This window comes from Ambystoma mexicanum, chromosome 1p (assembly GCF_040938575.1).
Source record: "Ambystoma mexicanum isolate Mex_15411 chromosome 1p, UKY_AmexF1_1, whole genome shotgun sequence".
NCBI lineage: Eukaryota > Metazoa > Chordata > Amphibia > Caudata > Ambystomatidae > Ambystoma > Ambystoma mexicanum.
In genome coordinates this window covers 635,082,219-635,105,064 of record NC_090921.1, presented here as the reverse complement: position 1 = coordinate 635,105,064, position 22,846 = coordinate 635,082,219, and the positions used below count along the sequence as shown (strand labels likewise).

The window sequence follows — 22,846 nt, the reverse complement described above, 5'->3', positions numbered from 1 at the left end:
CCAAAAAAACAATTGGATTGCTTTATAAGCATAGTCTACAAATTCAATTATCCTGAGGAAAAGGGGCAGGGAGTCATGTGTCAGCTGGGGACGTGGGTGTCATCTCCCTGGAGAAGAAACATTCTGCAATAGTCAACATGGGAAAGTCATTCTAAAGGTGTGCAGAATGAACCCCTGCTGGAGGCCATTATTCAAACAGGGGGTGGTAAAAGGAAGAACCCCAGCGTCTTCTCCTGGCTCTATGATTTCCCTGGTTTATAAAATAAAAAAGACTGAAAACTGATAGCAATTCTACTAGGATGATTTGCCTTGTGGGTTTATGAGAAAATCTTTGTGAATCTCGTTCCAGGAAATGTGAAACAGTGGGGTTTCAATGTCCACGCTGCCTCATTGTATGTACCAACACATTTGGCACAACATGCACTGAACATATGACAGAGTCTGATCTGTTGCTTTGTACATTTTCACTCAGATTGTCATTATGTTGCTTGACCTGTGGGGAAAGCATCTGGGCTTCTTGGTGCTCTTCCATCCATATCACATTGGAAATGAGCACTGTATGAGCAAACGTGTGCAGGGTAAGAGTGGGTAGGGGAAACCATGTACTGTTAAGATACCAATAAGCAATGCCTTAAATCAGGTGCACATTGGCACCCTTGCGTTTTGAGCTGTACTAAGCCGATTCCACTGAGTTTCTTTATTCTTCCAGCAAAAAAGAATCTTAGGGCAGTTAACTTTTGGCTGTACGATGGCATCACTGGAGTTATGGATCTAACAGAAGTCAATTTGTAGTGACAGTAGATTAAATTACATGAGTACTGTAGCCTGAATTTCGTACTTTTAAATATGGTCAAAACAAACACTCTTATTTTAACTAGGAAAAAGTGAATGAAATGCACTTTAGAGTTTGAAACTAAGGGGGATGGTCTTGTCGCTTGCCTTAAGCAAATAGAAGGTCTGCCTAGGGGCTGCTCCATGGAGCTCGAAGTCTGTCGTATGAAATGATGACCAACGCAGTCTTGCACTGAGCCGAGGTTTGGCATCTGGGTATGTGTTGCGCCTTGTATTCCCTTCCCTCTGTGTTGGCGAGCCTGCAGCTGTGATCTTACAGTGACTGTTGGAATGCATGCAGAGTATGGAAGGTTCCCTCCAAGAGGTTCCAGGAGTTACAGTTGGAAGAGGTACCTGGGTGCTGGGGACCGGTGGGTCTTCTCCTTCCCCTTTACTTATTGTGTTATGTGACTAAGACCCGAATAAAGGAACCTGTCTGTACCTACCTGAGTCATAGGCTTTCAATTACTACACTGGCAATGAGTGGTCTTTCGTGGGGCCTGGAAACGGATCTACCAGGCAGTTAAGGAGCTGTGGAAGGGGGCAGCCAGATGAGAAAAAACCCATCGCCCCAGAAAGGAAGACCCACTACCAAGGGGTGACATCAGAAAAGGTAAAGCGCTGTAAGCAGTGCAGAGCGCTTGACATTTAACATGGGTACATCAGGAAGATGCATAGAGCGTCAAGCAGACACAGCACTGCTAGCTGAGAGGCCTAGCTATTGGCGACATGGAGAAAAGCTTGAGTGACTTCAGTTGAGCAGGGCGCAAGGAATTAGGTAGAAAATACAATGAAAGGCAGAGCGACAGAGGGAATACAACCAAGACACTAGTAAGGTTGTTACTTTTGTGTTGGAAGGAACGTTAAGGGGCTCAGGACGCATCACTGGCAGCTACACACTCTTAGTGAGGTTGCAGAGCTAAGCTGTTAAGATAGATTGATTGCATATGTCTCCAGAGGATAGCTCAGGGGCAACGCGCTCTCCTTGGAAACAAGAGGACACGGAGCAACACAGGTTCGATGCCCAGGTCCACACTTAAAAACCGCTGGGTATTAGACGCTTTATAAATTACCAGTTGCCATAGTTCGAGTAGCCCTCCGTGGCCATGGATTGCTGTGAGAGATGGAGTATTCATAAGATGGCCTACATCTAAAACACCAAATGGCTGTACAGATCCAGGAATTATGCAAAATGAAACAAGTATTTGGGAGTCCTGTAGGTAAAGAACATGTGTACGCACTATTTTTAGCAATTGGGCTGGGAGTTTAAGGCTGAACAAATCCCGAGTTTAAGGTTTCCTTGGCTCCAGAGTACCTCCCAGAGAGAAAGGGTAGTAAAGGTGTACATGGGAAAACCCATGATGCAGTAACATCTCTCCAGGGCTATTTGGGCTACACTAGAGTTTTTTTGCCAGCCACAATGGCTTGGGGGAGTGTGGAGAAACATTGACAGGCAGGAAAAGGTATGTGCATATGACTAATACCTTAAATACGACAAGGCACCTCCTATTTATCGGACCGGTGTTGATGGAAGAGCGACTGGTATTCCTAAAGCAAGTACTACTGGGATCGAGAATCAGAGCAATAAAACCCGCCATGCAGTTTGCATTAGCATTGCAAACAAGCTAATATTTGCTTATTTCTTTTTGTATTTGGGTTTCTTGATGGCAGCGCAGCTATTGAAAAGCCCAGTTATTATAAGATGATCCTTCTGGAGACCGTTGCAGCTAAAAGAGGTGGAACAAATGTTTATTTTGTAGGTTGAGTACACTTTTTTAATTACGGTGAAGAGGGCCTGCAAATGTGTGTTAGTTATATGTGGAAGAAAGGAAGTAACAGGCTTATCAACGCGTTTTCATTTCTGCAACTGAGTGGCGGCCATCTGGAAACTAAACGTGATAAACGTTTTTAACCATAATTAACCATAATTAGCACGCGGCCAGGTGCCACACAGCGTGCTCGGATCGCGGGCCGAATCCCACAATCTGAGCCAACTCAGAACTGCATGCACCCTCCTGGCCATCTTGCCCCCACAGCCCGTCCCCTCTATTCTCCGCTCTCTCTGCCATCCTCACCCACCCTTTCCTGTTTCCTCTTGTGGCGCCGCCATGGCACCTGCCGCTTCTGCATACCGGGCCACAATGGAAATGGAAGAGGAGCACCAAATGGAGCCCCGCCTTCCATGTCTGTGGCATCCATGTTAGGCATTTGTTTGAGTGAACAGAATGCCACGAGATTAAAAATCTAGGGTGCTAATAGCAAGAAGACCCTTGCCGGTGGGCCAGAATAGGTAGTAATGGCACTGGGGCCTAAAGCTAAGGCCCTTGCGTGGCCCACCAGCCTAGGTCTTATTGCCTTGAAACCAGAGGCTTTGCTTGGGGGGGGCACTGAGGGGGCTAGAGCCCCTGGTCTTATAGTTGTAGCCCCAGATAGAATCTCAGGGTCTACAACCAAAAGGATAGCTAGTCCCGAGTCCCAACAGTCCTGGCATTAGCTTAGCTCCTGTTCTTTTCCAGACCTAGCAACACCCCTGCTTGAAACACTTGTGTATAGGCGCGTTATACATGCCATATCATATCATAAGAAAACCATATTCCGCAGGACCTCAGGAGACCAAGGGCCTCATTACGAGTAGGGCAATATTTCTGACATAAATAATGTACCGTAACCGCCACTCGTACTGGCAGATTTCCGGCCAGACTGCAAGTGGAGTAATTGCTGTGCGAATCCTGCTTTTTAGAGCAATTATCATGGGTTCTAAATTCACTTGCCGTAATTCCTCGAGTTTTTGCCAGTAATGTGGAGGAAATACCTCCAGCCGCCCTTTGGAGATATTGCCACCACTTTTCCTGCACCATCATAATTTGGTTGTGCAGAACAAGTTGCAATAAAGTGACTGTAATACTTTTCCTCCACCTTATTGGCACTTTTTCCTGCACCACCAATCTCGGAATGAGGCCATACATTCACAGAATGTTTAGCATCTTTCTCTTTGAGAGTAGTTCATATGTCTCACCATACTCTATTTAGATGCTCTGCTTTCTTTCTTATGATCACAGAATAACGATGAGCTTCTCTGGCTTTCTGAAGGATCTTCCTAGCTACTCCTGGACTTTTTGTCATAGTTTATGTTCCTCTTCTCCACAAGCCTGATCATACCACTACTTTGTTTTATCTTTATTTGCAACAGGGTTACACTACCAGGACTCCCAAGTGTTCAACTAATGTGTGGTAAGGTCATGGACATGTGTGGTTATACCTAACCATCTGGTGTCTATTGCAGGCACATGATGGCATGGTTGGTACTAGTGAGTCTTTGGAGACTCTACTAGACCAGCCTGCAAGTTGGTAGCGCTCAAAGCAACTCACAAGGCCTGTGGACACAGCATGCCAAAGCTGCTCCACTTTTATGTTGCCAACCCAGAGCCTAATAATAAATGCTAGAATTGGCAATGTGAACACACATTTTCTTGCTGCTCGTGCCCAAATACAGTCACAAGGCCTGTCAACACAATATGCACTGGGCCCTTTTCATGCTGCCTGTGCCCAGCGGTGTATGCCAGCATTGCCATGTTCATGCTTCTAGAGCCCCACATAGACATGAAATCTAGTGCAGCCTTTCACAAGCAATGAATGAAAGGAAAAGGGTGTCACCTGTTTGGTTGTTCGCTGTGTCATACATGCCATGCCATACACATTCCCTGACCCATATTCAGACAGCTACCTCTTGGGAGGATAGCTCAGTGGCAACGTGCTCGCCTTCAAGCAAGACGACACGGAGCAACACAGGTTTGATTCCCGGGTCCGCGCCTAGAAACCTCTCGGTATTAAGCACGTTATAAATAATCTATCATATCATACATGGCAAGGTATGCAATAATGTCTTACTGTGATTCTACTGCCTGTCCACCACTATAATTTATGCTTTACTGTGATTTTGCCCCTGGTGTCAGACCATAGTGTGTGCCATACCTTAATTATTTCCCTCTGGTGTCCCACCGTAATCTGTGCACCACTGTGATGTTGCCCTCTGTTGTCCCACCATACTTTGTGCAATGCTATGATTATTCCAGCTCTATGGTTCCCCAGTAATTCTTCCCTCTTGTATTCCACCGCAATTCGTGTTATTTTATGATTTTGTTTTCTGGTGTCACGCAACCATTTTGCTGCTGGCTGTCCGACACTAATTTGTGCTAAACTGTCATTATGCTTCCTAGTGCTGCTCCATAATCTGTGCTATTTTGTGAATTTGCTCCCTAGTGTCCCACTGTAATCCGTGATATACTTTGACTTTGCTTCCTGGTATCCAGCCATAATCCTGCCGCCTTCATTCTGGGGTAATTTCTGCTAATCTGTGCTTTTCCCCCTCTTCCAGATGTCCACTGTAATTTTGCGCCCTATTTTGATCTGTTCTCTGGTGCTAAATGAAAGTCAATTGCTTCCAATGCCCAATGCAGTTCATGTGACTGGCTCCTAAATATCCCACCTGACTTTGTAGCATACTGAGTGGTTCCTAGGGAGGCACCAGGGCTCTGGGATCCCTAATTTAAACTCTCCTCTAGAATTACATTATTCTTGCTCACTGTCTACTTGCTACCCACTGCTGCATACTCACTGTGTTCCCAGTCTCATCTATGACCGGTCTCTGCCCACTATCCACTATCCACGGCTAGAGATACCAGGGTGCCTCAGGAAGTCTCTTCACAAGGGACACCCTCAACCAGATGTCTCCACGGCACATTGGATGGACAGTCTAAAATGCCCACCCAGCAATGCTCAAACACACTATACCCAGACCAACTATCCCACTCACCTACAGACCAAACAGACAGCGGACAAGGAACCATCATAGAACCATGGACACATGAAGACCCATCTGGACACAAATGCCTCTATGCTCTCGACAAAGAACATCTAGAAACAGACCCAGACACATAGCTTAGGTTACTTTTGGTCTGAATGCACAGCAGAAAAGCTATCTTTTCCCTCTCTCTCCACAACCCTAGCCTACCCCCCTCTCCTTCCAGCTCCATCAAAGAGCCCAGAGACCAATCATGTGGCACAAGAGCACATTATGAAACCTAGTAACATAACATTACATCAAAGTCAAAACCTATTGGCTTTGCCAATACTTGTTGCTATTTTATTTGAGCTGTTGCTTTTTCCTGGACATGGCTCAAAAGCGCAGCAGTAGGATTTACAGAGATCATTTATTGTAGCCCATTCAGGAACAGAATCCTCCTCTCTTTCTGGCAGGCCACTGTCCATTCTTTGGTGAGGGTAGTAGAGAATGTGGGCTGGGGGTTGGTATCGAGTGTACATATAGAAGCCAGCACATAACCACTTACTAAACATTCCTCATTGTACAATCAGTGCCCCAAATGCTCTGCCAATCCTGGTAAATGTCAATGTTCTGTTCTTGGGCTACAGTTGTCCTTTCATGAATTGCTTCACAATGACCCTAGAATGGTACACTCCTACTCGTATCCTTATCTGTGTATTGTGCATTGTAGCTCATCTGATTCAAAGAAATACCTTCACCATTTGCGATCCAGGATGAGACCCATCTCCTCAGCTGGATGACTTCTGCATTCTACCACCTATAGCCTACCTTGCTTCCTAATCGTGCTTCCTATCTTCTAAGCAGAGCCGGTTCAGCAAGGGTGTTTCATGGTTTGATGGAGCATTCCCTGCAGAACTCTGGTTTTTAGTTGCTGAGAGGTTTATAGTACAGACAGAAATCACCTACTTTATTGCTGTGACTCCCTAACATCGGTCAAGGTTTGGTCCTAGTGTAGGCGCGGTGCTACTTGTTCATTTATTATGGATGGAGGATAATCAGAGGATGGTCTGACCACAGTTATGGCTGTGTGTAACTAGTAAGAGTAGTTTGTGAATAGGGATAAATATTTCAAATAGTAATTGATTTGGTAATCTTTTATAAATGGGTTGCCTTTGGGTGGGGCTGGTTACGTTGTAAATGCTTCACCTGTGCGGTGAATGAGTTTAGGTTGGCATCAAGATCCCCCTGAGCAGTTTCTTGGGGGTGTGCCACAAGTGCAGAAGCCAGGGTAGGAGAGCAGACTTGTTCCGCAGCAAGAACACATTTAAGAAATGACTGGAACGTATGTTGGTATGGTTTCCTTGTGGTTGGGTGATGATATAGTGAGCTCTCATGCTCTTTTTAGGATGGTTGACCACGCAGTGGCCACTGTGAGTCATTGGTTATAAACTGTCAATCTTTGGACGTTATGAGATAGGTGAAGTTGTTGTGTGTTTCTCGCTGCTCAGATCCCCTCCTGCATGTCCACCAGATAACTTTGGTCAGATTCCATCTTTGATTGCAATCACAGTGACCGGCTTCCTGTGCCGCTTCCTCTCAGCTGGTAGGTGACCACACCCTCTCTGGGCTTTTTCAAGCAACTGCAGTGCAACCTGCTGCAGCAGCTAAGGACAGGCACAGTCAAAAGGCTTCGCTTCAGAGAGCGGGCATCTCAGCCAAGTCCAGTGATTTAGTACACTAGCCACTTTCCAGAAGAGGGATACTATTATAAAGCACTTAAAGGGTATTTACATTGGTTTCCTCCATTTTACCCAGTGTCGGATGTGACTGTAGTTGTTACTGGCCTGTTTCTGTTCACAACTGGGATTAGCAAACAATGGGCTCTCCTCTGATGAGCCCTATGAACTCTTTAATGAGGACAAGATTGTGTGCTTATAGCCCATCCTTCCTTTTTCCTAAAGGTTGCCAGATATTCGTGTAATTAGGATATCTGATTGCCTTCCTTCTTTCCACAGAGGTGGAGAGAGCCTTGCATAGGTTGACTCATTGCAAGACATGGTTTAGTTGTTCAGGGACTGCAGTCCTGGTGTGAGGTTGATCCATCTCACAATAGACACTAAAAGGCATAAATGTGAAGATATGAAATTATCATAACCATTGACATTGCTCTGGGAAGCATCCTTGTCATAGCTTTCAGCCCGCCTTCTATTTTAATGAAACGGACCAGCATTATGCAAATCTTGGTCCTGTCACCAATGGGAGCAGTACAGCCCATACTGCTAGGCCAGGTATTTGATGCATGGAAATACAATCAACCCCAAACATGTTTCAGACTTTTTGGGTGTTATCAAAGAAGTGTAGCAAAACCCATTTCAATTAGGGAGACTATGGGCCGCATTCCGAGATTGGAGGCAGCCATGGCGCTATAAGCGACATGACTGCCTCCAATACCGGGTCCGGATCTGGTTGAATGGGGAAGTACCGGGTCAGTCCGACCCTGGAGGACCCCGTAAGTCCCCATTCAACCAACCATTCCCCATTCCCATTTGAGCTCCCATAGGGAAGGCGCTAATAATGGGCCTGCGAATAGCAGGCCTGTTATTAGCGCCCTGGTCCCTTAGCGGGACCCGTAAAGGACGTGTGATCAGACCACACGGTCTTTGCGGATTTTGCTAATGGACTTCGGAATTGGGCGGTAAGGGTTTACCGGCACCGGTCTCCTTACCGGTGCCCGGTATCCCTTACCGCCAAACTCAGAATGACCCCCTATGTCGCTACAAAAGCAGACTGGATGTTGACCCATCTCATGGCAAGCAAGCCTGCAAAGTCTGAATTTGCCATTTGATGATTTTCATTCTGGGATCCTTTGCAGAGATCTAAATGAACGTTTCCATGTTCATGAAGCAAAGATCAAAGTGTTTTCTGTAGTTTTCCTGTCTCATGTTACTCTGATGTCCTCTGGATGACCTCTGTAGAGCGGCAACATGGGCTTCTGCCCATGCTTTTTGCAATCACTCCTCCATTGTCATTGGCCCCATATATCCCGTTGCTGCATTTTACTTCCAGGACCAGAGCAGGGGAGGCCACTTGATTTTCAACATAAACATTACATTTTCTAGAACTTTGGAGCTTTCTTGAGTTATTTCCCTCGCTTCCCAGTCCCAGCTCCCTCCTCCCAAATCAATGCCAGCATCCACCACTGTCCCGCTGACTCCAGCCTGTTAGACCAGCCTGGTCACATGATCCAGAAGGACCTAACTCATGTCCCTCCTGCCATTAACCCTCACTTAGATTAACAGTACCGGCAAGTCCACAAAATTTGCAAAATGCTTGCTCATTTTTGGAGAGATTTGGCCGTTTCTGAATTCTTACTCTCACCTTTCAGGGTTAGCTCAGCTGAATCCAATCCCAGAATTCACTTCTCCCCTTCTCCTTCCACATCTGACCGGTCAGCCGGGTTATGTGGTCTATCCCTACGCTATAACACAGGTGTCACCAGGGAAGCACAGGCAAAGGGTGTCTGCCTGTCTTATATGCAATCCTTGGTCTGTACTGCCACAGTCCACGGCCTTGGCCCGGACTGCTCATTATTCAATAAGGGGCAAACAACTTGTATTGCTATTGCTTCCTGGTTATCCTGTGATTCTCCTATTTGCCCCTAATTATTGTTCCACTGTGATAGTGCTCCTTGGAGACCCTTACTGAATGCTGTTATATAACTGTAATATTGCTAATGGAGACCTAATCAACAGAACTTTTCATAGTCGCAAGTTTAGTTTTACACAGTACTAGCATCAGGGCACCAAGTACCCTACAGCAAACAAATATTTTATCAATGCATTTTTGCACAAGGGCAAACATCGCCCTATTCCTACTACTGTTCGGTATTAGCACATAAGCAAACTGAGCAGACCAAAAAGAATCCCAAGGGCTGCTGTTAGATAATCTCACAGACATGAGCAAATCACCCTGACATGAGCAAATCACCCTGGCCCACGACTCCATTGGATCCTGATCCAAGGAAGGATTCACTTAAAAACTATGGACATTGCCCACTGTGCCCAGATCCCAGAGTACACCAATAGGAAATGTATTCACTGCAAACCATCTAGAACACGTGCATTCTGCAATACTGCCCTAGTAAAAGTGCCAATCTTTAACCAGAAATGCCACAGAGGATCTTCCTTCTACTTCCTCTCTGGAATTTGATGCCCAATTGCCCGCACATCACCTGACCTTCAGACAATCTATGAAAACCTGGCTGTTCAACCAACACTAGCATGAGAAAAGCACATAATCCTAAATCAACTGATACCCACTCTGGGTGGAATCAATCAGACAGAAACTGTACTGTACAAAATTCCAAGAACTTGCCACAAATCCACATACAACTCATCACCAAAGAACCATGGGAGAGCAAAGTCTAGCTGGTCCGTCCTCTCGCAAACATATTATGGGAAAGAACACAAGCCAACCGAGATATACCAGCGTTTGGATTCCTTTGGGCTGGTCTCCATTCACCCTATAAACCAATCTGGAATATCAGGAACCATTGTTAACGGGGACGATAACTAAATACTACAACAACACCGGACCAATAATGCTGAACCAAAAGGGCCCCTCTCTCTTTACCATTCCACCTCCCATCTGACCAAATCCAATCCTCATCTCTCGCCACTCTACACTATAAACACAACTACTTGCACGTGGCAGCAGCTGCCTACAAACACCACACACTAACCAGCAACACCAGCATTCACTTTTAAATCACTACCATTCCCCTATATTAGCATCTAACTAGGTCCCCACAGAGCTGATTCCAACTGATTGACCTTGAGCTCCCATTGCTGGATGAAAAACATACTCAGTACCACCCCTATTGACCAATACCCACCAAGATTGGTATCCAGTGATATTATTGGTAGAAAGAAACATTGTGTGGGGACTGATTTTGTTTTCCTCCCTCTTTCCAGCACTTTCCCCACATAACATAGGACTGGAGTGTGTTCATACAATTATACCATTATATGAGAGAAGCAAAAACAGTGTGAACCCCGACATTCAGAGAATCCCGGGGATTGCTGTGTCGGCTTCTGACTCCAAGTGTCCATACATGCCAGAGGGTTTCTTCAGCTGGTGGATACCTCGGTGATGTAGCTCAGAATGTGCCCGCGGGTGTGTGGAAGCCCTCCAGATGGAACCCTTTAGAGAGCTAATTCCCAAGGGCTTCTGTAAGGCAGCAGAAACCCATGGGTTATTTTCAGCATGGAGCTGAGCTACTCCGCAGACAGTAAAGAAAGGCGGATGCTTCTGTTTTCTGGTCTCCAACTCCCAGGGGATCCTGTGCCTGTACCTCCAGACCCTGCCATGTATCCATTTGTGAGTCCTCAGAAATGGCTTTTTAGGGTGCCTGAACCAGGCCTGAGATGCCCAGGAATCTCCACAGAAAAGCTGCAGTATCATTATGTTTCCGTTGCTAGCAGAATCGTCATGATTCTCCAGTTTGCACCAGTTTGCAGGGGTTGCCGTGATGTCAACCCAGCCTACGGGGAAACTGCAGTTGGGGAGACACCATTGCAGACTCCTCACTTGAGAGAATCAGCAGATGCAAGAGAAAGACACAGAAGAGCCTTTTTCCACACCTTTTCCCAGCATCAAGGGAAACCAGAATGAGAGCGTGAGGAGGGACTCCAGGTGCCGCAATAGGCAGGGGTGAACTTGGAACCAAAAGAGGCCCTCGAGATCATTTTCTAAGTGCCCCCATTTTACACATTTTCAACAAGCCCAACCCTTTTCCTATGAGAAATAAAATAGGCGACCACACAAAAGAGGCCCAGGGTGCAGAGGCCTACTGGGAAATCTCCAGAGTTCCCCATAGCCCAGTCCACCCCTGGCAATAGGAAAGACAATGTGCAGACTTCACATACATCTAGGTATGAACATTTGTAGTGGCAAAGAAAGGAATTATCAGCAAACTTGACATTTAGAGATAATTTAATATGCAACCGAAAAACGTCCAATACTTACATCGACAGCAGAGATCTCTTGGGCACATACCCGACTGCAAGAGACAAAAATAAAGTACATTATACGCCAAATAAAGTCACAGGACCAGCTTCAGGTCATGATAAGTTACGAGGATACATTCCTTTCAGGACTGGGTCTGGGAGACAGTGAGCGGGACTTGTATGTACTTATGTATGGGATTTATAAAGAGCAAATGGAGGGCTGTGCATAAGGGTCGCACACAGGGGTAGACATCAGTTTTGGCAATTGGCAACTTTGCCAAATACGTTTTTTCTACATTTCATTACATTAGCTGTTTTTTTTTTTTTTAACACAAACTGGTAGATGGTAAGTTGGGGATAGGTATATATTGGGCTGCGGTGGGCTAGAACGGGAAGGGGGCGGGAGGTCTCTCCCACTGTTTGTAGTAAAACAAGCCGGCAAATTCAGCGAAAAATAACTCTGAGAAGTTGCCATTCAGCAAAAATAAATGCGGCAAAGCTTCTTAGAATCCATACAGGGGGTTGCAGGTAGGGTGCCAGGTTAGCAGAGATTGCTGGAACAGATGGGGGTGCCGGGAAGTTGGTGAGCTCTGAAAAGAGAAAGGTAGGGTTAAGTAGAGCAATCAGTGAAGGGTAGGGTTTTCAGGTCATGCCTGAAGCGTAGAATGGGGATGGAACATAACTGCCCTGTTTGCATTGGTTACTTGTTCCAGAGGCAGTGTACGTAGCAGGAAAATGCTTGTTTCCTAGTTTACTCCCTGCTGCAGGTCTTTAATTTCATATGTAAACAAAGGCTCCTGGTGGTGTGTTTCTCTCCAGAGATGGCGAGCTTCTTAGCCAACTAGAATAATATTCTAGTTGGCATATTTAGTATGTGACTGCTTTGTCGGTAACAGGCCGTCTGGAACATGATTCTTGCTGGAAAGGGTAGCTAGTGCTGAGCCTTGTGGACGGTGGTGATGTTGTTGCATTTGTTTAGTCCTGTAATGAAGCAGGCTGCAGTGGGATGGAAGGTTTTCACAAAGGCCATGCATGGTGGCACCACATTCTTGTGAGCCTACCCCTGCACGCGTCCAGGTTGGGGAAGACCTTGGCATGTACAGCTGTTCTGAAACTCGGCGCCTCAATGAAAGACTGGACTTTATAGATGTGATGCCGAGCGGTTTGGAGACCCTGCTGCTTGGCTCTTCTTGGTGAAGTGTGTTTATAATGGGTCAACAATCAATGATAAAGCCAAGAAATGTTGCAATAGGTGAGAGTTTAGGTGTGAATCAGTCAAGGTTTATTCTGTCACTCAGCCAATTCTGGAATCGCGCACCCTTGAGAAGTAAACTGAACATAAGCACAATATATGAAAAAAAAGTGAGGGTATGGCGAGCTACTACCAACGTCAGTGACAATTCAGTTAACACGGGCAGACTGAAGTAAGAAATACATGTGGAACTATATCTTGTAGCTATATATCCACCTTTGCTTTCTCAAATTGCTGGAGACGCCTACTTTAACTCTAGATTCTAGCTTTAAGTTTCAATGTTGAACTTTTTTCTGTTAGACATTCCCGAGCTTGCAAAGTTGTGTTCTTGATTCAGGGAATACATTCAGGGCACCACGTGACAAATCCTGGGCAACGCATCAGTATAACGCAAGAGCACAGAACCGAACAGCTGATGGACACATGGAAATACAATTGTAAGCTCAGGGTTTTGTAATGGCTATCTGGAAAGGAAGAGAGAGGGAGAGAGAGAGAGAGAGAGGGATGGAGAGGGAGAGAGAGAGAGAGAGAGAGAGAGGGATGGAGAGGGAGAAAGAGCGAGAGAGATAGAGAGCGAGAGAGCGAGAGAGCGAGAGAGATAGAGAGATATAGAGAGAGAGAGATAGAGAGAGAGATAGAGTGTGTGTGTGTGTGTGTGTGTGTTTTTTTTTTTTTTACAAAATGACATAGGAGCCTTCAAAATCTAATGAGGAGTGAGAAAGCACAGGAGATCTCCAACCACAAAGAACCACAAAAGAAGGCACTTGGCCAAGCATGGTGGCTCGGGGTTGCAGGGTCAATCGTTACCTCGGAGGCTGCCTGGACAAACATTATGCCTCTGATTTAGCCGCTCATTCCAGGATATTGCCTTGCACCCATATTATTATATTCCACCTCTGTTCTTATGCAACTCAAAGCCAGGCCTGACTCATACACAAAATCAGTTCTCGGATGGACCAAGTACTTTAGCTACTACGTAAGATCACAATTACATATAGCTGGTCTGCAAAAAGAAAACAAGGTCTCAGAAGCTCTTGCAGATATCCAACAGCTCAGAGCCTTGAGAGAATGGGATTGGAAGTAAAACTGAATTTCGATTATGCTTATTTAAATTGTCAACTTTAGGACAGCACAGTAGGTATTTAAATATTATTTGCGAAAAGGAGGCTGAGAGGCAGTCAGTTCTCCTTTGCACCTGACTAAAAAATAACTTGATGACACCCTGATTGTGCCCGAGTGCCGTGAAGAACTATCAGAACTACTTATCATTACTATGGGCTGAGGTGTGTGTTGAACCTGGAGAGGGCAATCATCACCCCAAGCCAAAGAGTTGAATCATGAGGATTTAAGGAGGACACAATAGAGGCAGCGCTCAGACTCCTGATGGCAAAAACCATCGAATTGCGACTGATGGCATTGGGGATTTCTAAAAGTCTAGTCAAATATCTAGCGGTCTTCTCTTGACCTTCATTCCACCCCTCGTTTCAAAGTCCATGCACTCAATGGCACTCCAAAGGCAAAGCCTACCCTCAATTTCATTAAAGATGGGAGAGGTACTGCAGTACTGGCTTCGATCCTTGCAAGTCTTCAAAGGCATATCTACTTTCGAGGGGGAAAGTCTTGCACTAGAGTGCTCTAGTAAACTCAATGAGACAATAATGAGGAGACGTACTTCTGGGTAAGGCTAGACCAGACAAGACCCAGTGAATTTAGTTCATGGGCTGTGAAAGGGTTCAGCCAAAGCCTCGAAATATACCAAGAAGAAACTGGACTGGGAGGGTGACCTTGCCAGGAGATGGTGTTTGCAATTCTGATAGGAAGGTGAGCCAAGGTGGAAGAGCCTTGCTACAAGGAACTCATTTCTCAGACTGACAGAAAGTCCTAAACAAGGGGAAAGGAATACTAACTGGTAGGAGTGTGTGAAAGAGTATTGATGCTGGCCAAGGAGGATGACCAGCTTCTAGAGAGTGAGAATCTCTCAGCCTCACAATAATCCTAAACAAGGGGGCGGGGAGGACTGAAATGGCCAAGGAGCGGGCAGGGTACTATATCCTAGGATTGATATTGCCAACACATGAGCATGGAATTAAATCCCTGAGACTGAGAAATAAGATTGCCAAGAAGCAAGCCAGGAAACCGATATTCAGAAAAGGAGAGGCTGAATATGCCTGGCTCTTTGGGTTGACCCTTCTTCACACCCTTATTATTTCTAGTTCGAGTCCCCTATAAACAATAGCCATTAATCCCGCCCAGCCTGATAAATAAAGTAAAGAGTTTGAAGGTTTTCGACGTGTAACTTTGTCCTGAGTGTGTTCTGCTGGTTCTGTGCCACAGAAGACATCTCAGTACTGGGGGTTATGATGGAGGGTTACCCAGAATCAGACAAGTAATAACATTGTAAATAAAAAGAATGCGAGTGCATACAGCTACAAATCTGAAACCTTTCATGGGAACAAGTCTAACTGAAGAATAGAGCACCTCCTACCTAGAAGCATGCAGGCAGCTAGCACAAAAGGCAAGGATAGAGGAGGCCAATAGACAGAGCGTCCTGAACTTTCAGTAGATGAAATGGTTGAGGGCGGTAGTAGATTTATGCCTCTGTTAAAGTACCAACATCACTGGTGGGAGTCAATTTAAACGGGCAATCTGGGGAGGCAAATCTCGTAAGGTACTAGAGTAGAGCCCTCCAGACGCCACTCTGTTGTTTAAACATTCACAGCGCAAGGTCACAGAGCAAGAGGCAAGTCTCCAATCCATGGATCCTCAAGAGAACTGCTCAAAGGTCATGAGGATAACGAGCACGATCCAGCAACACACGCAGACACACATCTTCCACAGCAAAGTTCAGCTCCTAATCTTCGCCTGGAAACAGCAGGCAGCCTTTCACCATGGGAGAACCCACTGGAATGGGCATTTCTGGGCTATGAGTGGGACAGGGATCACAATCACGAGGTAGGGATCCTGGTCTTACAGCAGCCCTATGATTGTCAGGCAGTAGCAATGATGTTAGCAAGAAACAAGGGCCCATAATACAACATTTCTAGGTGGCTAGCTATACTCCCTTTTCATGCCTTCATTGTGTTGCTGCTGCAAGCAAGTGGCTCTTCAACCCAAGAAGCTCAGCAAACAGGGACCTGCGCATAAATGAGTGTTTTGATGGTCAATTTAAATGAACATGGGAGAAGACATCAAACACCTCTAGTATTGGTAGCTTTCAAGTGGCTGATCTGATCAGTGGGTCTGACTGTGAGGAATCTGACCATCCGCAAGGGCAGTGTGCACTCGCCCTGGCTTTTTTGATTTTTTGGGAAATGAAAATGAATGATGGGAGATCAACCTCCGAAAATGTGTGATGCCTTTCTGCACACATTTCCCCTGCTCACCACACGACAAACGCATAGTCACGCGTACTCCGGGAGGACACAGCCTACATGCGCTGTCCTCCCCTTTCATGTTCAGCTGGAATGTGACAGCCACGGGTACATCAGATCATCTCAAGAAGGGGGAAGGCAACACCTTCCAACAGCCATAGGCAGCCTAATTAAAATATCAAAGGCTCCATGGATCTGCCTTTCTATTGTCTAAACTGCTGGTGGCAGCACACACTAATAGGAGTTAATTGGCACAGGTCTGTGTCAGGCTTGATCACAGAATGGACAAAAGGAAGGCAGGACTAACTCCTCTTGGATATGCAATGTGTCAACTTGAAGCTAGTTCCTACCCCTCTGTATTTAGGACAGTGAATGGCATGACTGGGTCCACTATTTACTGTGTTCAACCCCCGCAGAGTGGACCCCTTTCAGAGGGACGAAGTATGTGATTTGAGAGAGACAGAAGTCTGTTCTCACCACAAACTTCAAGGGAGACCTGCGCTTTGATCAAGAGCCACAGAGGGCTCAGTTATCCAGAGAGACACTTGATTTACAACAGACAGGAAGATGGGTGGTACATAGGAGTACATGTTGTCACCTCTTACTTTTCCTGATGCAAAGCACTCTGGTAATGACCTGACGCATAACAGAAAATCATTGGTAGGGACCCAGGATTGGTTCATTAAGGTAGGCTTAGCCTGCATCAATCTGTCAAATGGGAAATTATATCGTGCCTCCTATTGCAACGAATATGTGTATATTGGCCTACGCCAAGCTGCTTGTAAGCCACTTGAGAAGAAATCTGTGTCGCAAGGTCCTGACCTTAAAATCAATGTAAACCGCCATTTTAGGTCAATCCGCCATTTTAGGTTCTCTCTGTAAAGTCACCCTGTGAGTTAAAATGGTGGACGATGTCATTCCGAAATACAACATGGCCGTCTTGACCTCTGTGTGTAACTAATATGTACCTTGCCTGCAGGCCACTTGTTGGGGTCGTGAACTGAGACCTTGTCCTTCGCTGACCTGTGTGTAAAGGATTACTCGTGCAATGAAACTAATCCACGAGCATATGTTAAGAACAATGCATCCAAATACTGAACTAAGAACACTTGTTTAACTACATTGTATTAATGTTTGAGAAGACCTGTATGGGAAATCCCAAAATACACAGTTGCCGTGTAGGCTTGTTGGCGTATGTATTAAAGGCAAACTAGTTGCATGTGGATATGCGAACTTGGCATGAACCCTAGATCAGTAATGTATTAGAGGAATATTAACCCGAAGTAGGGTTGGACATCATGTTCGCAAAAAAGAGCAACGAATTCTAATGTACAACGTCTCTCAGTAAGCATACTGAACCACGCTGGAGTTCGTTGTGTTGTACTGAGGGCCGATAGCTATCTGTTACTTTTCTTGGAAAACTGTTCAGTATAAATTAAAGATCTTTGTATGTTCCTTTGTAACCCGTGTTCGGTGTATTTCCTTTAGGTGGAACTCGGCCTCGATATTTTGATTTTGTTTTCACAAATCACTAGGGCCCATTTGGCTTTAAATGAGGGCTGAGCTCCTCACTTAGGAGATCATCTGACGACTTTGAAAAGAGTAAGAAGGACTCATTGGACCCTGGCTGAAGGTACAGTCTACTTTACAGCTTCTGCCAGAGAAGGAAGGTCAGGATTTCCAAGAGGGAAGCAAAATCCATCCCATAAACATCTTACAGGGAACAAAGGGAGATACCGAACTCAGAGGACCCATTCAGCAGCTCCAAAACTGGTATCCAGCCAGCACACGGCATGCCCTACTAGGTTATGCCAGCAAGCTTCCTAGCTGGGAAGTGCCAGAGTCTCTGAACAAAGGACAAGGCTGTTGACTGAAAACACTCTCAGTAGCTTTGGTCCGTCCGCCTTAAAGGACAACACAAACCCTGCGAAGAAGCTGGGAGGAGTGCCACAACAAGCATCAATCAGCGTCCTTATTTTACTGACATTTTTGAGGCAGTTGAGCCCTCGAACAGCATCTGGCTGCACCACTGACTGTTGTCATGCTGCAGTCACAAAAGGCGTCCAAGATGCTTCGTCCAGTGTTCTAGATCTGCCAACCAGCACAGAGACAATGATTCTTGACCCGAGCTGCTGTGTAGGCCAGTCTGCAGCTGTCAGTCCAGCCTCGCTTGTCGAACTGCCTACCGCCTGACACCCGCAGTTGTCTCCCATCTTGAACTCTGTCGCAGGAGCTGCAAAGCGTCCTGGAACCGACTGGACACTGTTGAGCATCAAGATCATCTCAAGCATCAAGTACATTTTGGTTCTGTCCCCCTGGTCCTTCTCTGAAGGCAACTAATGACATTTACGACCCCTTGCTCCCTTGGTGCTGAAACCAAATAACTTTGAACAATAAGACTGATTGCTTTACCAACTACCCTCCTGTCAGTATCAGAGTGCATCACTTTCCTTTGTGAAACTATCTTTCCTCTGTGTTCATTTTCTGGGTGGGTTTTATTTTGTAGTGTGCTAGAACTGTTTGTTGTAATAATGATAAAGTAGATATGCGTATACAACCTTGTCTGGACAGTCCCTTTTATCATTAGGTAATAATTGTATTTTCACTGTGTTGCAACTAACCAAAGATCCACGACCTTGTGGAGATAAGCAGCTGTTCCGTCCACATTACCAAAATTGGACAAGGAGGATTATAATTTCCCTGTGTTCCAATCTGATCCCTTCTGATGTAATAGAGGTGTGAGGCTGATAGATGGTTTAGAAACCGATATTCATCCCTGGACCACTGGTGCCCCGGAAGTTGATGCGTCACACTGACCATGCTAGACCTACCATTGGTGGATCCTCTCTTCTAGCGGCCTGCAAGCATTTTCACCCTCTCATGAGACTTGCAGGACTGTGTGCTATTGGGATATCTACAGGTAATAGATTTCAGTGAATCCTAGGATGTCCTGGTAATTGTGCAGCAGACTCTTAAGCTCATCCTGGACTTTCTATAAGTAAGTACCATTATATTTTACAAGACAGACCAAACCAAAATTGTTTAATTTCTGAGATTTCAACAAGGTGTTGCAACATGAGGTGTCCTAGACCAGGGGTTTCTAAACGTGTTATGCTGAGCACCCCCGACTCCTCAACCCCCACATCCCCCGAGTAACAATAATGTGGATGGGCTCCACAAAATCCTAGCACTCTTTATATTTTCTAATAGAAACAGTCACACTCCTCTATTCTAATTGGGCTCTGCACACTTTTGGGCATCCTCTGGGCCTCCCTAAGGGGACAATCCAACCCCAAACCCCACTTTGAAAACTACTGTCCTAGACATTTATATCATTAGTAAACGATAATTAAAAATGCTTTTAATTCTGTCATATAGTTTTAAGGCAATGGTAACATGACTCTTTGGTGTGTGTTAGAGCCTAGGTTCATTCCTTCAGACGAAACTAAAAGGATAGGGGCATGCTCGGAAGCAACCTTTGGTCTGTGCTTAAATTATTGTTTGATGTGGGCATTCCAGTGTGGAGACTGTGTTATTCTAGCGAAGGTTTCATACCACTTCTGAGAAAGGTTGTGTTTTGTGAGATAGGGAAGGAGCTCATACTGGCATATTGCTGAGCTATTATGCATTCCTATGCAAAAAGGCTGAATAAACACGCCCTAATATTCCATTTGAACTGTTTTTATTTTTTAAAAAACGTGCTCGTGTATAAGTAACAGTTTCAAGAAATGCATTGTATTGGCATCCACACGTCTTCAGGGAAATCTTTTTGCATGCCCCACAGAGCTCCTGGAACAGTTTTGGGAGTGGTGTGCTGGGGTTCCGGCTTCTTTTGGTGGATGGGCGAGTGGGTGTTGGCAGAAGTGGTAGGATTGTGTGGGGATGAGTAGATTGTTATATTTTCCTCAGGGTGTTGTCTTTTGTTTTATGGGGCTTATGGAACACTTGTCCTTTTTTGCCCGCCCCCTCACCTCTGCTGTCATCTGATTGGGTAGGTGTTTGTCTGTGTGGCATTCTTAGAGATGGGTGCATTTCACAGACGTCTGATTACATTTAGGGTTTGCTGTTATGAGTGCCAATACACTTGATCACCAATGACTTGTTCGATATTTCATTTGATATTCTGCTCTGCACACCATTTCGGTTTGAGTCTTACAGGATGTTTGTCATAGGTTACTTGAGTGCTGTGGTTAAACATATCTATTGTGTTCCATTGGTTCTTTAGTTTTGGTCATTTCATTTAACATTACTCATGCTAATTTGCGTTATATTGGGCCTCATTCCGAGTATGGCGGTAAGGAATACCGGTCACCGTTAACGAGACCGGTGCCGGTAATCCCGTACCGCCACATTCCGAGTTCCCTTTGCGCCCTCGTCCCTAACGCCTGCTTTTAGCAGGCGTTAGGGACGAGGGCGCAAAGGGGCTTTTTAGCCAATAACGGTGACCGTAAAGTACGGTCACCGTATTTGCAATTTCCCCATTCCCATTGAGTCCTATGGGGGCTCATTTGGGAATGGGGAAGAGCCCTGGGGAATGGGAAATTACCGCCCTGGTCAACTCGGAATAGGGCAGTAATTTCCCATTCCACCAGGGCGGTGCCAGTAAAAGGTCCGGTGCCGACCGAGGCGCTACTACCGCCATTGGTTAGCGCCGGACTCGGAATGAGGCCCATTGTCTTGTATGACTCCTTATCTTTTTTAATTAATTAGGTTTTGTGTACCAGTTTGCTTTACTGAATTTGTTTGCACAGTATGTACTGTGCTTCATTTGCTCTTTCATTCTGTGCCACTGCGGCTGGTGGGTTTTATGGTTTTACAACATCTCGGAAGAGTCTTTTGCATGTGTATTGATGTGGATGGGAGGCAGTTAGGCCAATGTTTAACTGAATGCTAACAGTGAGTGAGTTGGAGCCAACTTGACGGTTTAATGGGTCTGGGTGGTCTTTGATGCTGGGGATCAAGGGTCGGAAAATAATAACCAGAGAACAGAAAGGAGCATTTTTTGTTGTATTAAAGCAAAACGTTTTGTGCAAAAGAAGCATTATGTAGATTAGAAACCGTCTTCCCGTTCTGTGCCTTGTTTTACTACGCAAAGGATTCTAAAAATAAAAAGGGGTAAGTAGTAAGAAATGAGGGGTCCTTCTGATGTGTAGGATGTCCGTTCATATGTTGATGCACATTTTCTCAAAGTTATTTGCTCGGCAACATATCACAACCTGCATTGTTTATGAGAGGCTACTATTGTTTGCAGTAGGTGCAATGAAGATAAATTAGAAAAGCCTTTTCCTTTCACAAAGGGGCACAAGGCAGAAGCAACTCTGATTTACTGGGGACCATGGCCAGCCTCGAATTCCCCAATTCAGATTTTAATTTTCATTTCTAAGAGGAGAGTGGTTAATCTAGTCTAATTTGTAGCCTTTTCTATTCAAAGGCCCACCTGTGAAGGTGTGGCCTGTCCCGCTTATTCCTTCAATAAAATACTATATAGATATAATTCTCTTAGCACGTCTGTGCAGGACAGCCCCTGAAGCCAACGGATGTCAGAGCTGATCTACTCTCACAGCCAAATCCACAAGGTGTCACAATTAGTGTATATGGTTCAATGCTACAAACATTTTAATGTTAGGGTGAGTGCTGTGAAAAATGAAATGAGCAACACGCCCAGTGTGCATTATGTACTTCATTCACGCATACAAACATCTGATCACACACATATTTGTCAAATGTAAAGATCTGTGGGTATTCTTATGTTCCCCAAATGCTCTCTGATTTTATGCAAAGCAGGTTGGAACCCTCATTGGTGTCATTTGTCCCCTTCCCCTTTCTCAAAGGGCTGTTTGAAAAGAGTACAAGAGGAGTGCACCAGACTGTACATCATAAAATGATGATCTTCTATTAGATTCTAGGTTTTGATAATGTTTTTTGCTCAGTAAGACACGATGTTTATGAAGACGTAAGTATATACTAGACATGATCATTAGAAATTATCATTGTAAATTTATAAAAAAATGCCAGTTTGCAATTTTAGTACAATTAATTAAATGACTTTTTATTCAGACTGTTATAATACATACGCTCACACACTCAGAGGTCTGACACATGTCTGTTCATGGAGAATTTCGCATACTCAGAAATGCTGGGCAGCTTCCTTGAGTTGATGCCTACATCTGTGGTTGGGTCCAGTGAGATCACTCATCACTTTGTTGATTACCTCTTCCTGGTGAGCGCTACCTCCCCGTAATTACACAGGGTGCTGCATGCTTTCTTGAGTTAGAATAATGGGGGTGGCACCACTGGCTGAAGGGAAGCCTGAGGGTCCCGGAAAGACTTGTCGCTGGTGAGAGTAGGCTACTGATGGGAAATCCAGGAATGCAAAGAGCAGCTATTGATTTGATTCCAGGCAAGAAAGGGACACCGCGCAGAAGGTATTGACGGGGCAGGGTAACATTGCCTTGAGAGTGAGATGTGTGGGCAGACTGTCTACGGGTGCATAAAATGGTGTAGCATGGCGGAAAGAGAAACCTTTCCACACATGGTTATGTAATTGAAGAGGGTTATACGTTGAGGATGGACTCCCCTGAAGGCTTCAATAGAACACTTT

At 45.3% G+C, this 22,846-nt stretch overlaps 1 protein-coding gene across 2 annotated transcripts in view; it reads right to left on the bottom strand.

The window, feature by feature from the left end:
* The window catches only part of LOC138577796 (FYN-binding protein 1-like), a 565,956-nt gene that overhangs the window by 106,502 nt on the left and 436,608 nt on the right, over nt 1-22,846 (bottom strand). For both annotated transcript variants that reach the window (XM_069649655.1, XM_069649656.1), the window contains one exon: nt 11,642-11,675. In XM_069649655.1, coding sequence (XP_069505756.1) covers nt 11,642-11,675 — 34 coding nt within the window. The remainder of the gene's footprint in view (nt 1-11,641; nt 11,676-22,846) is intronic.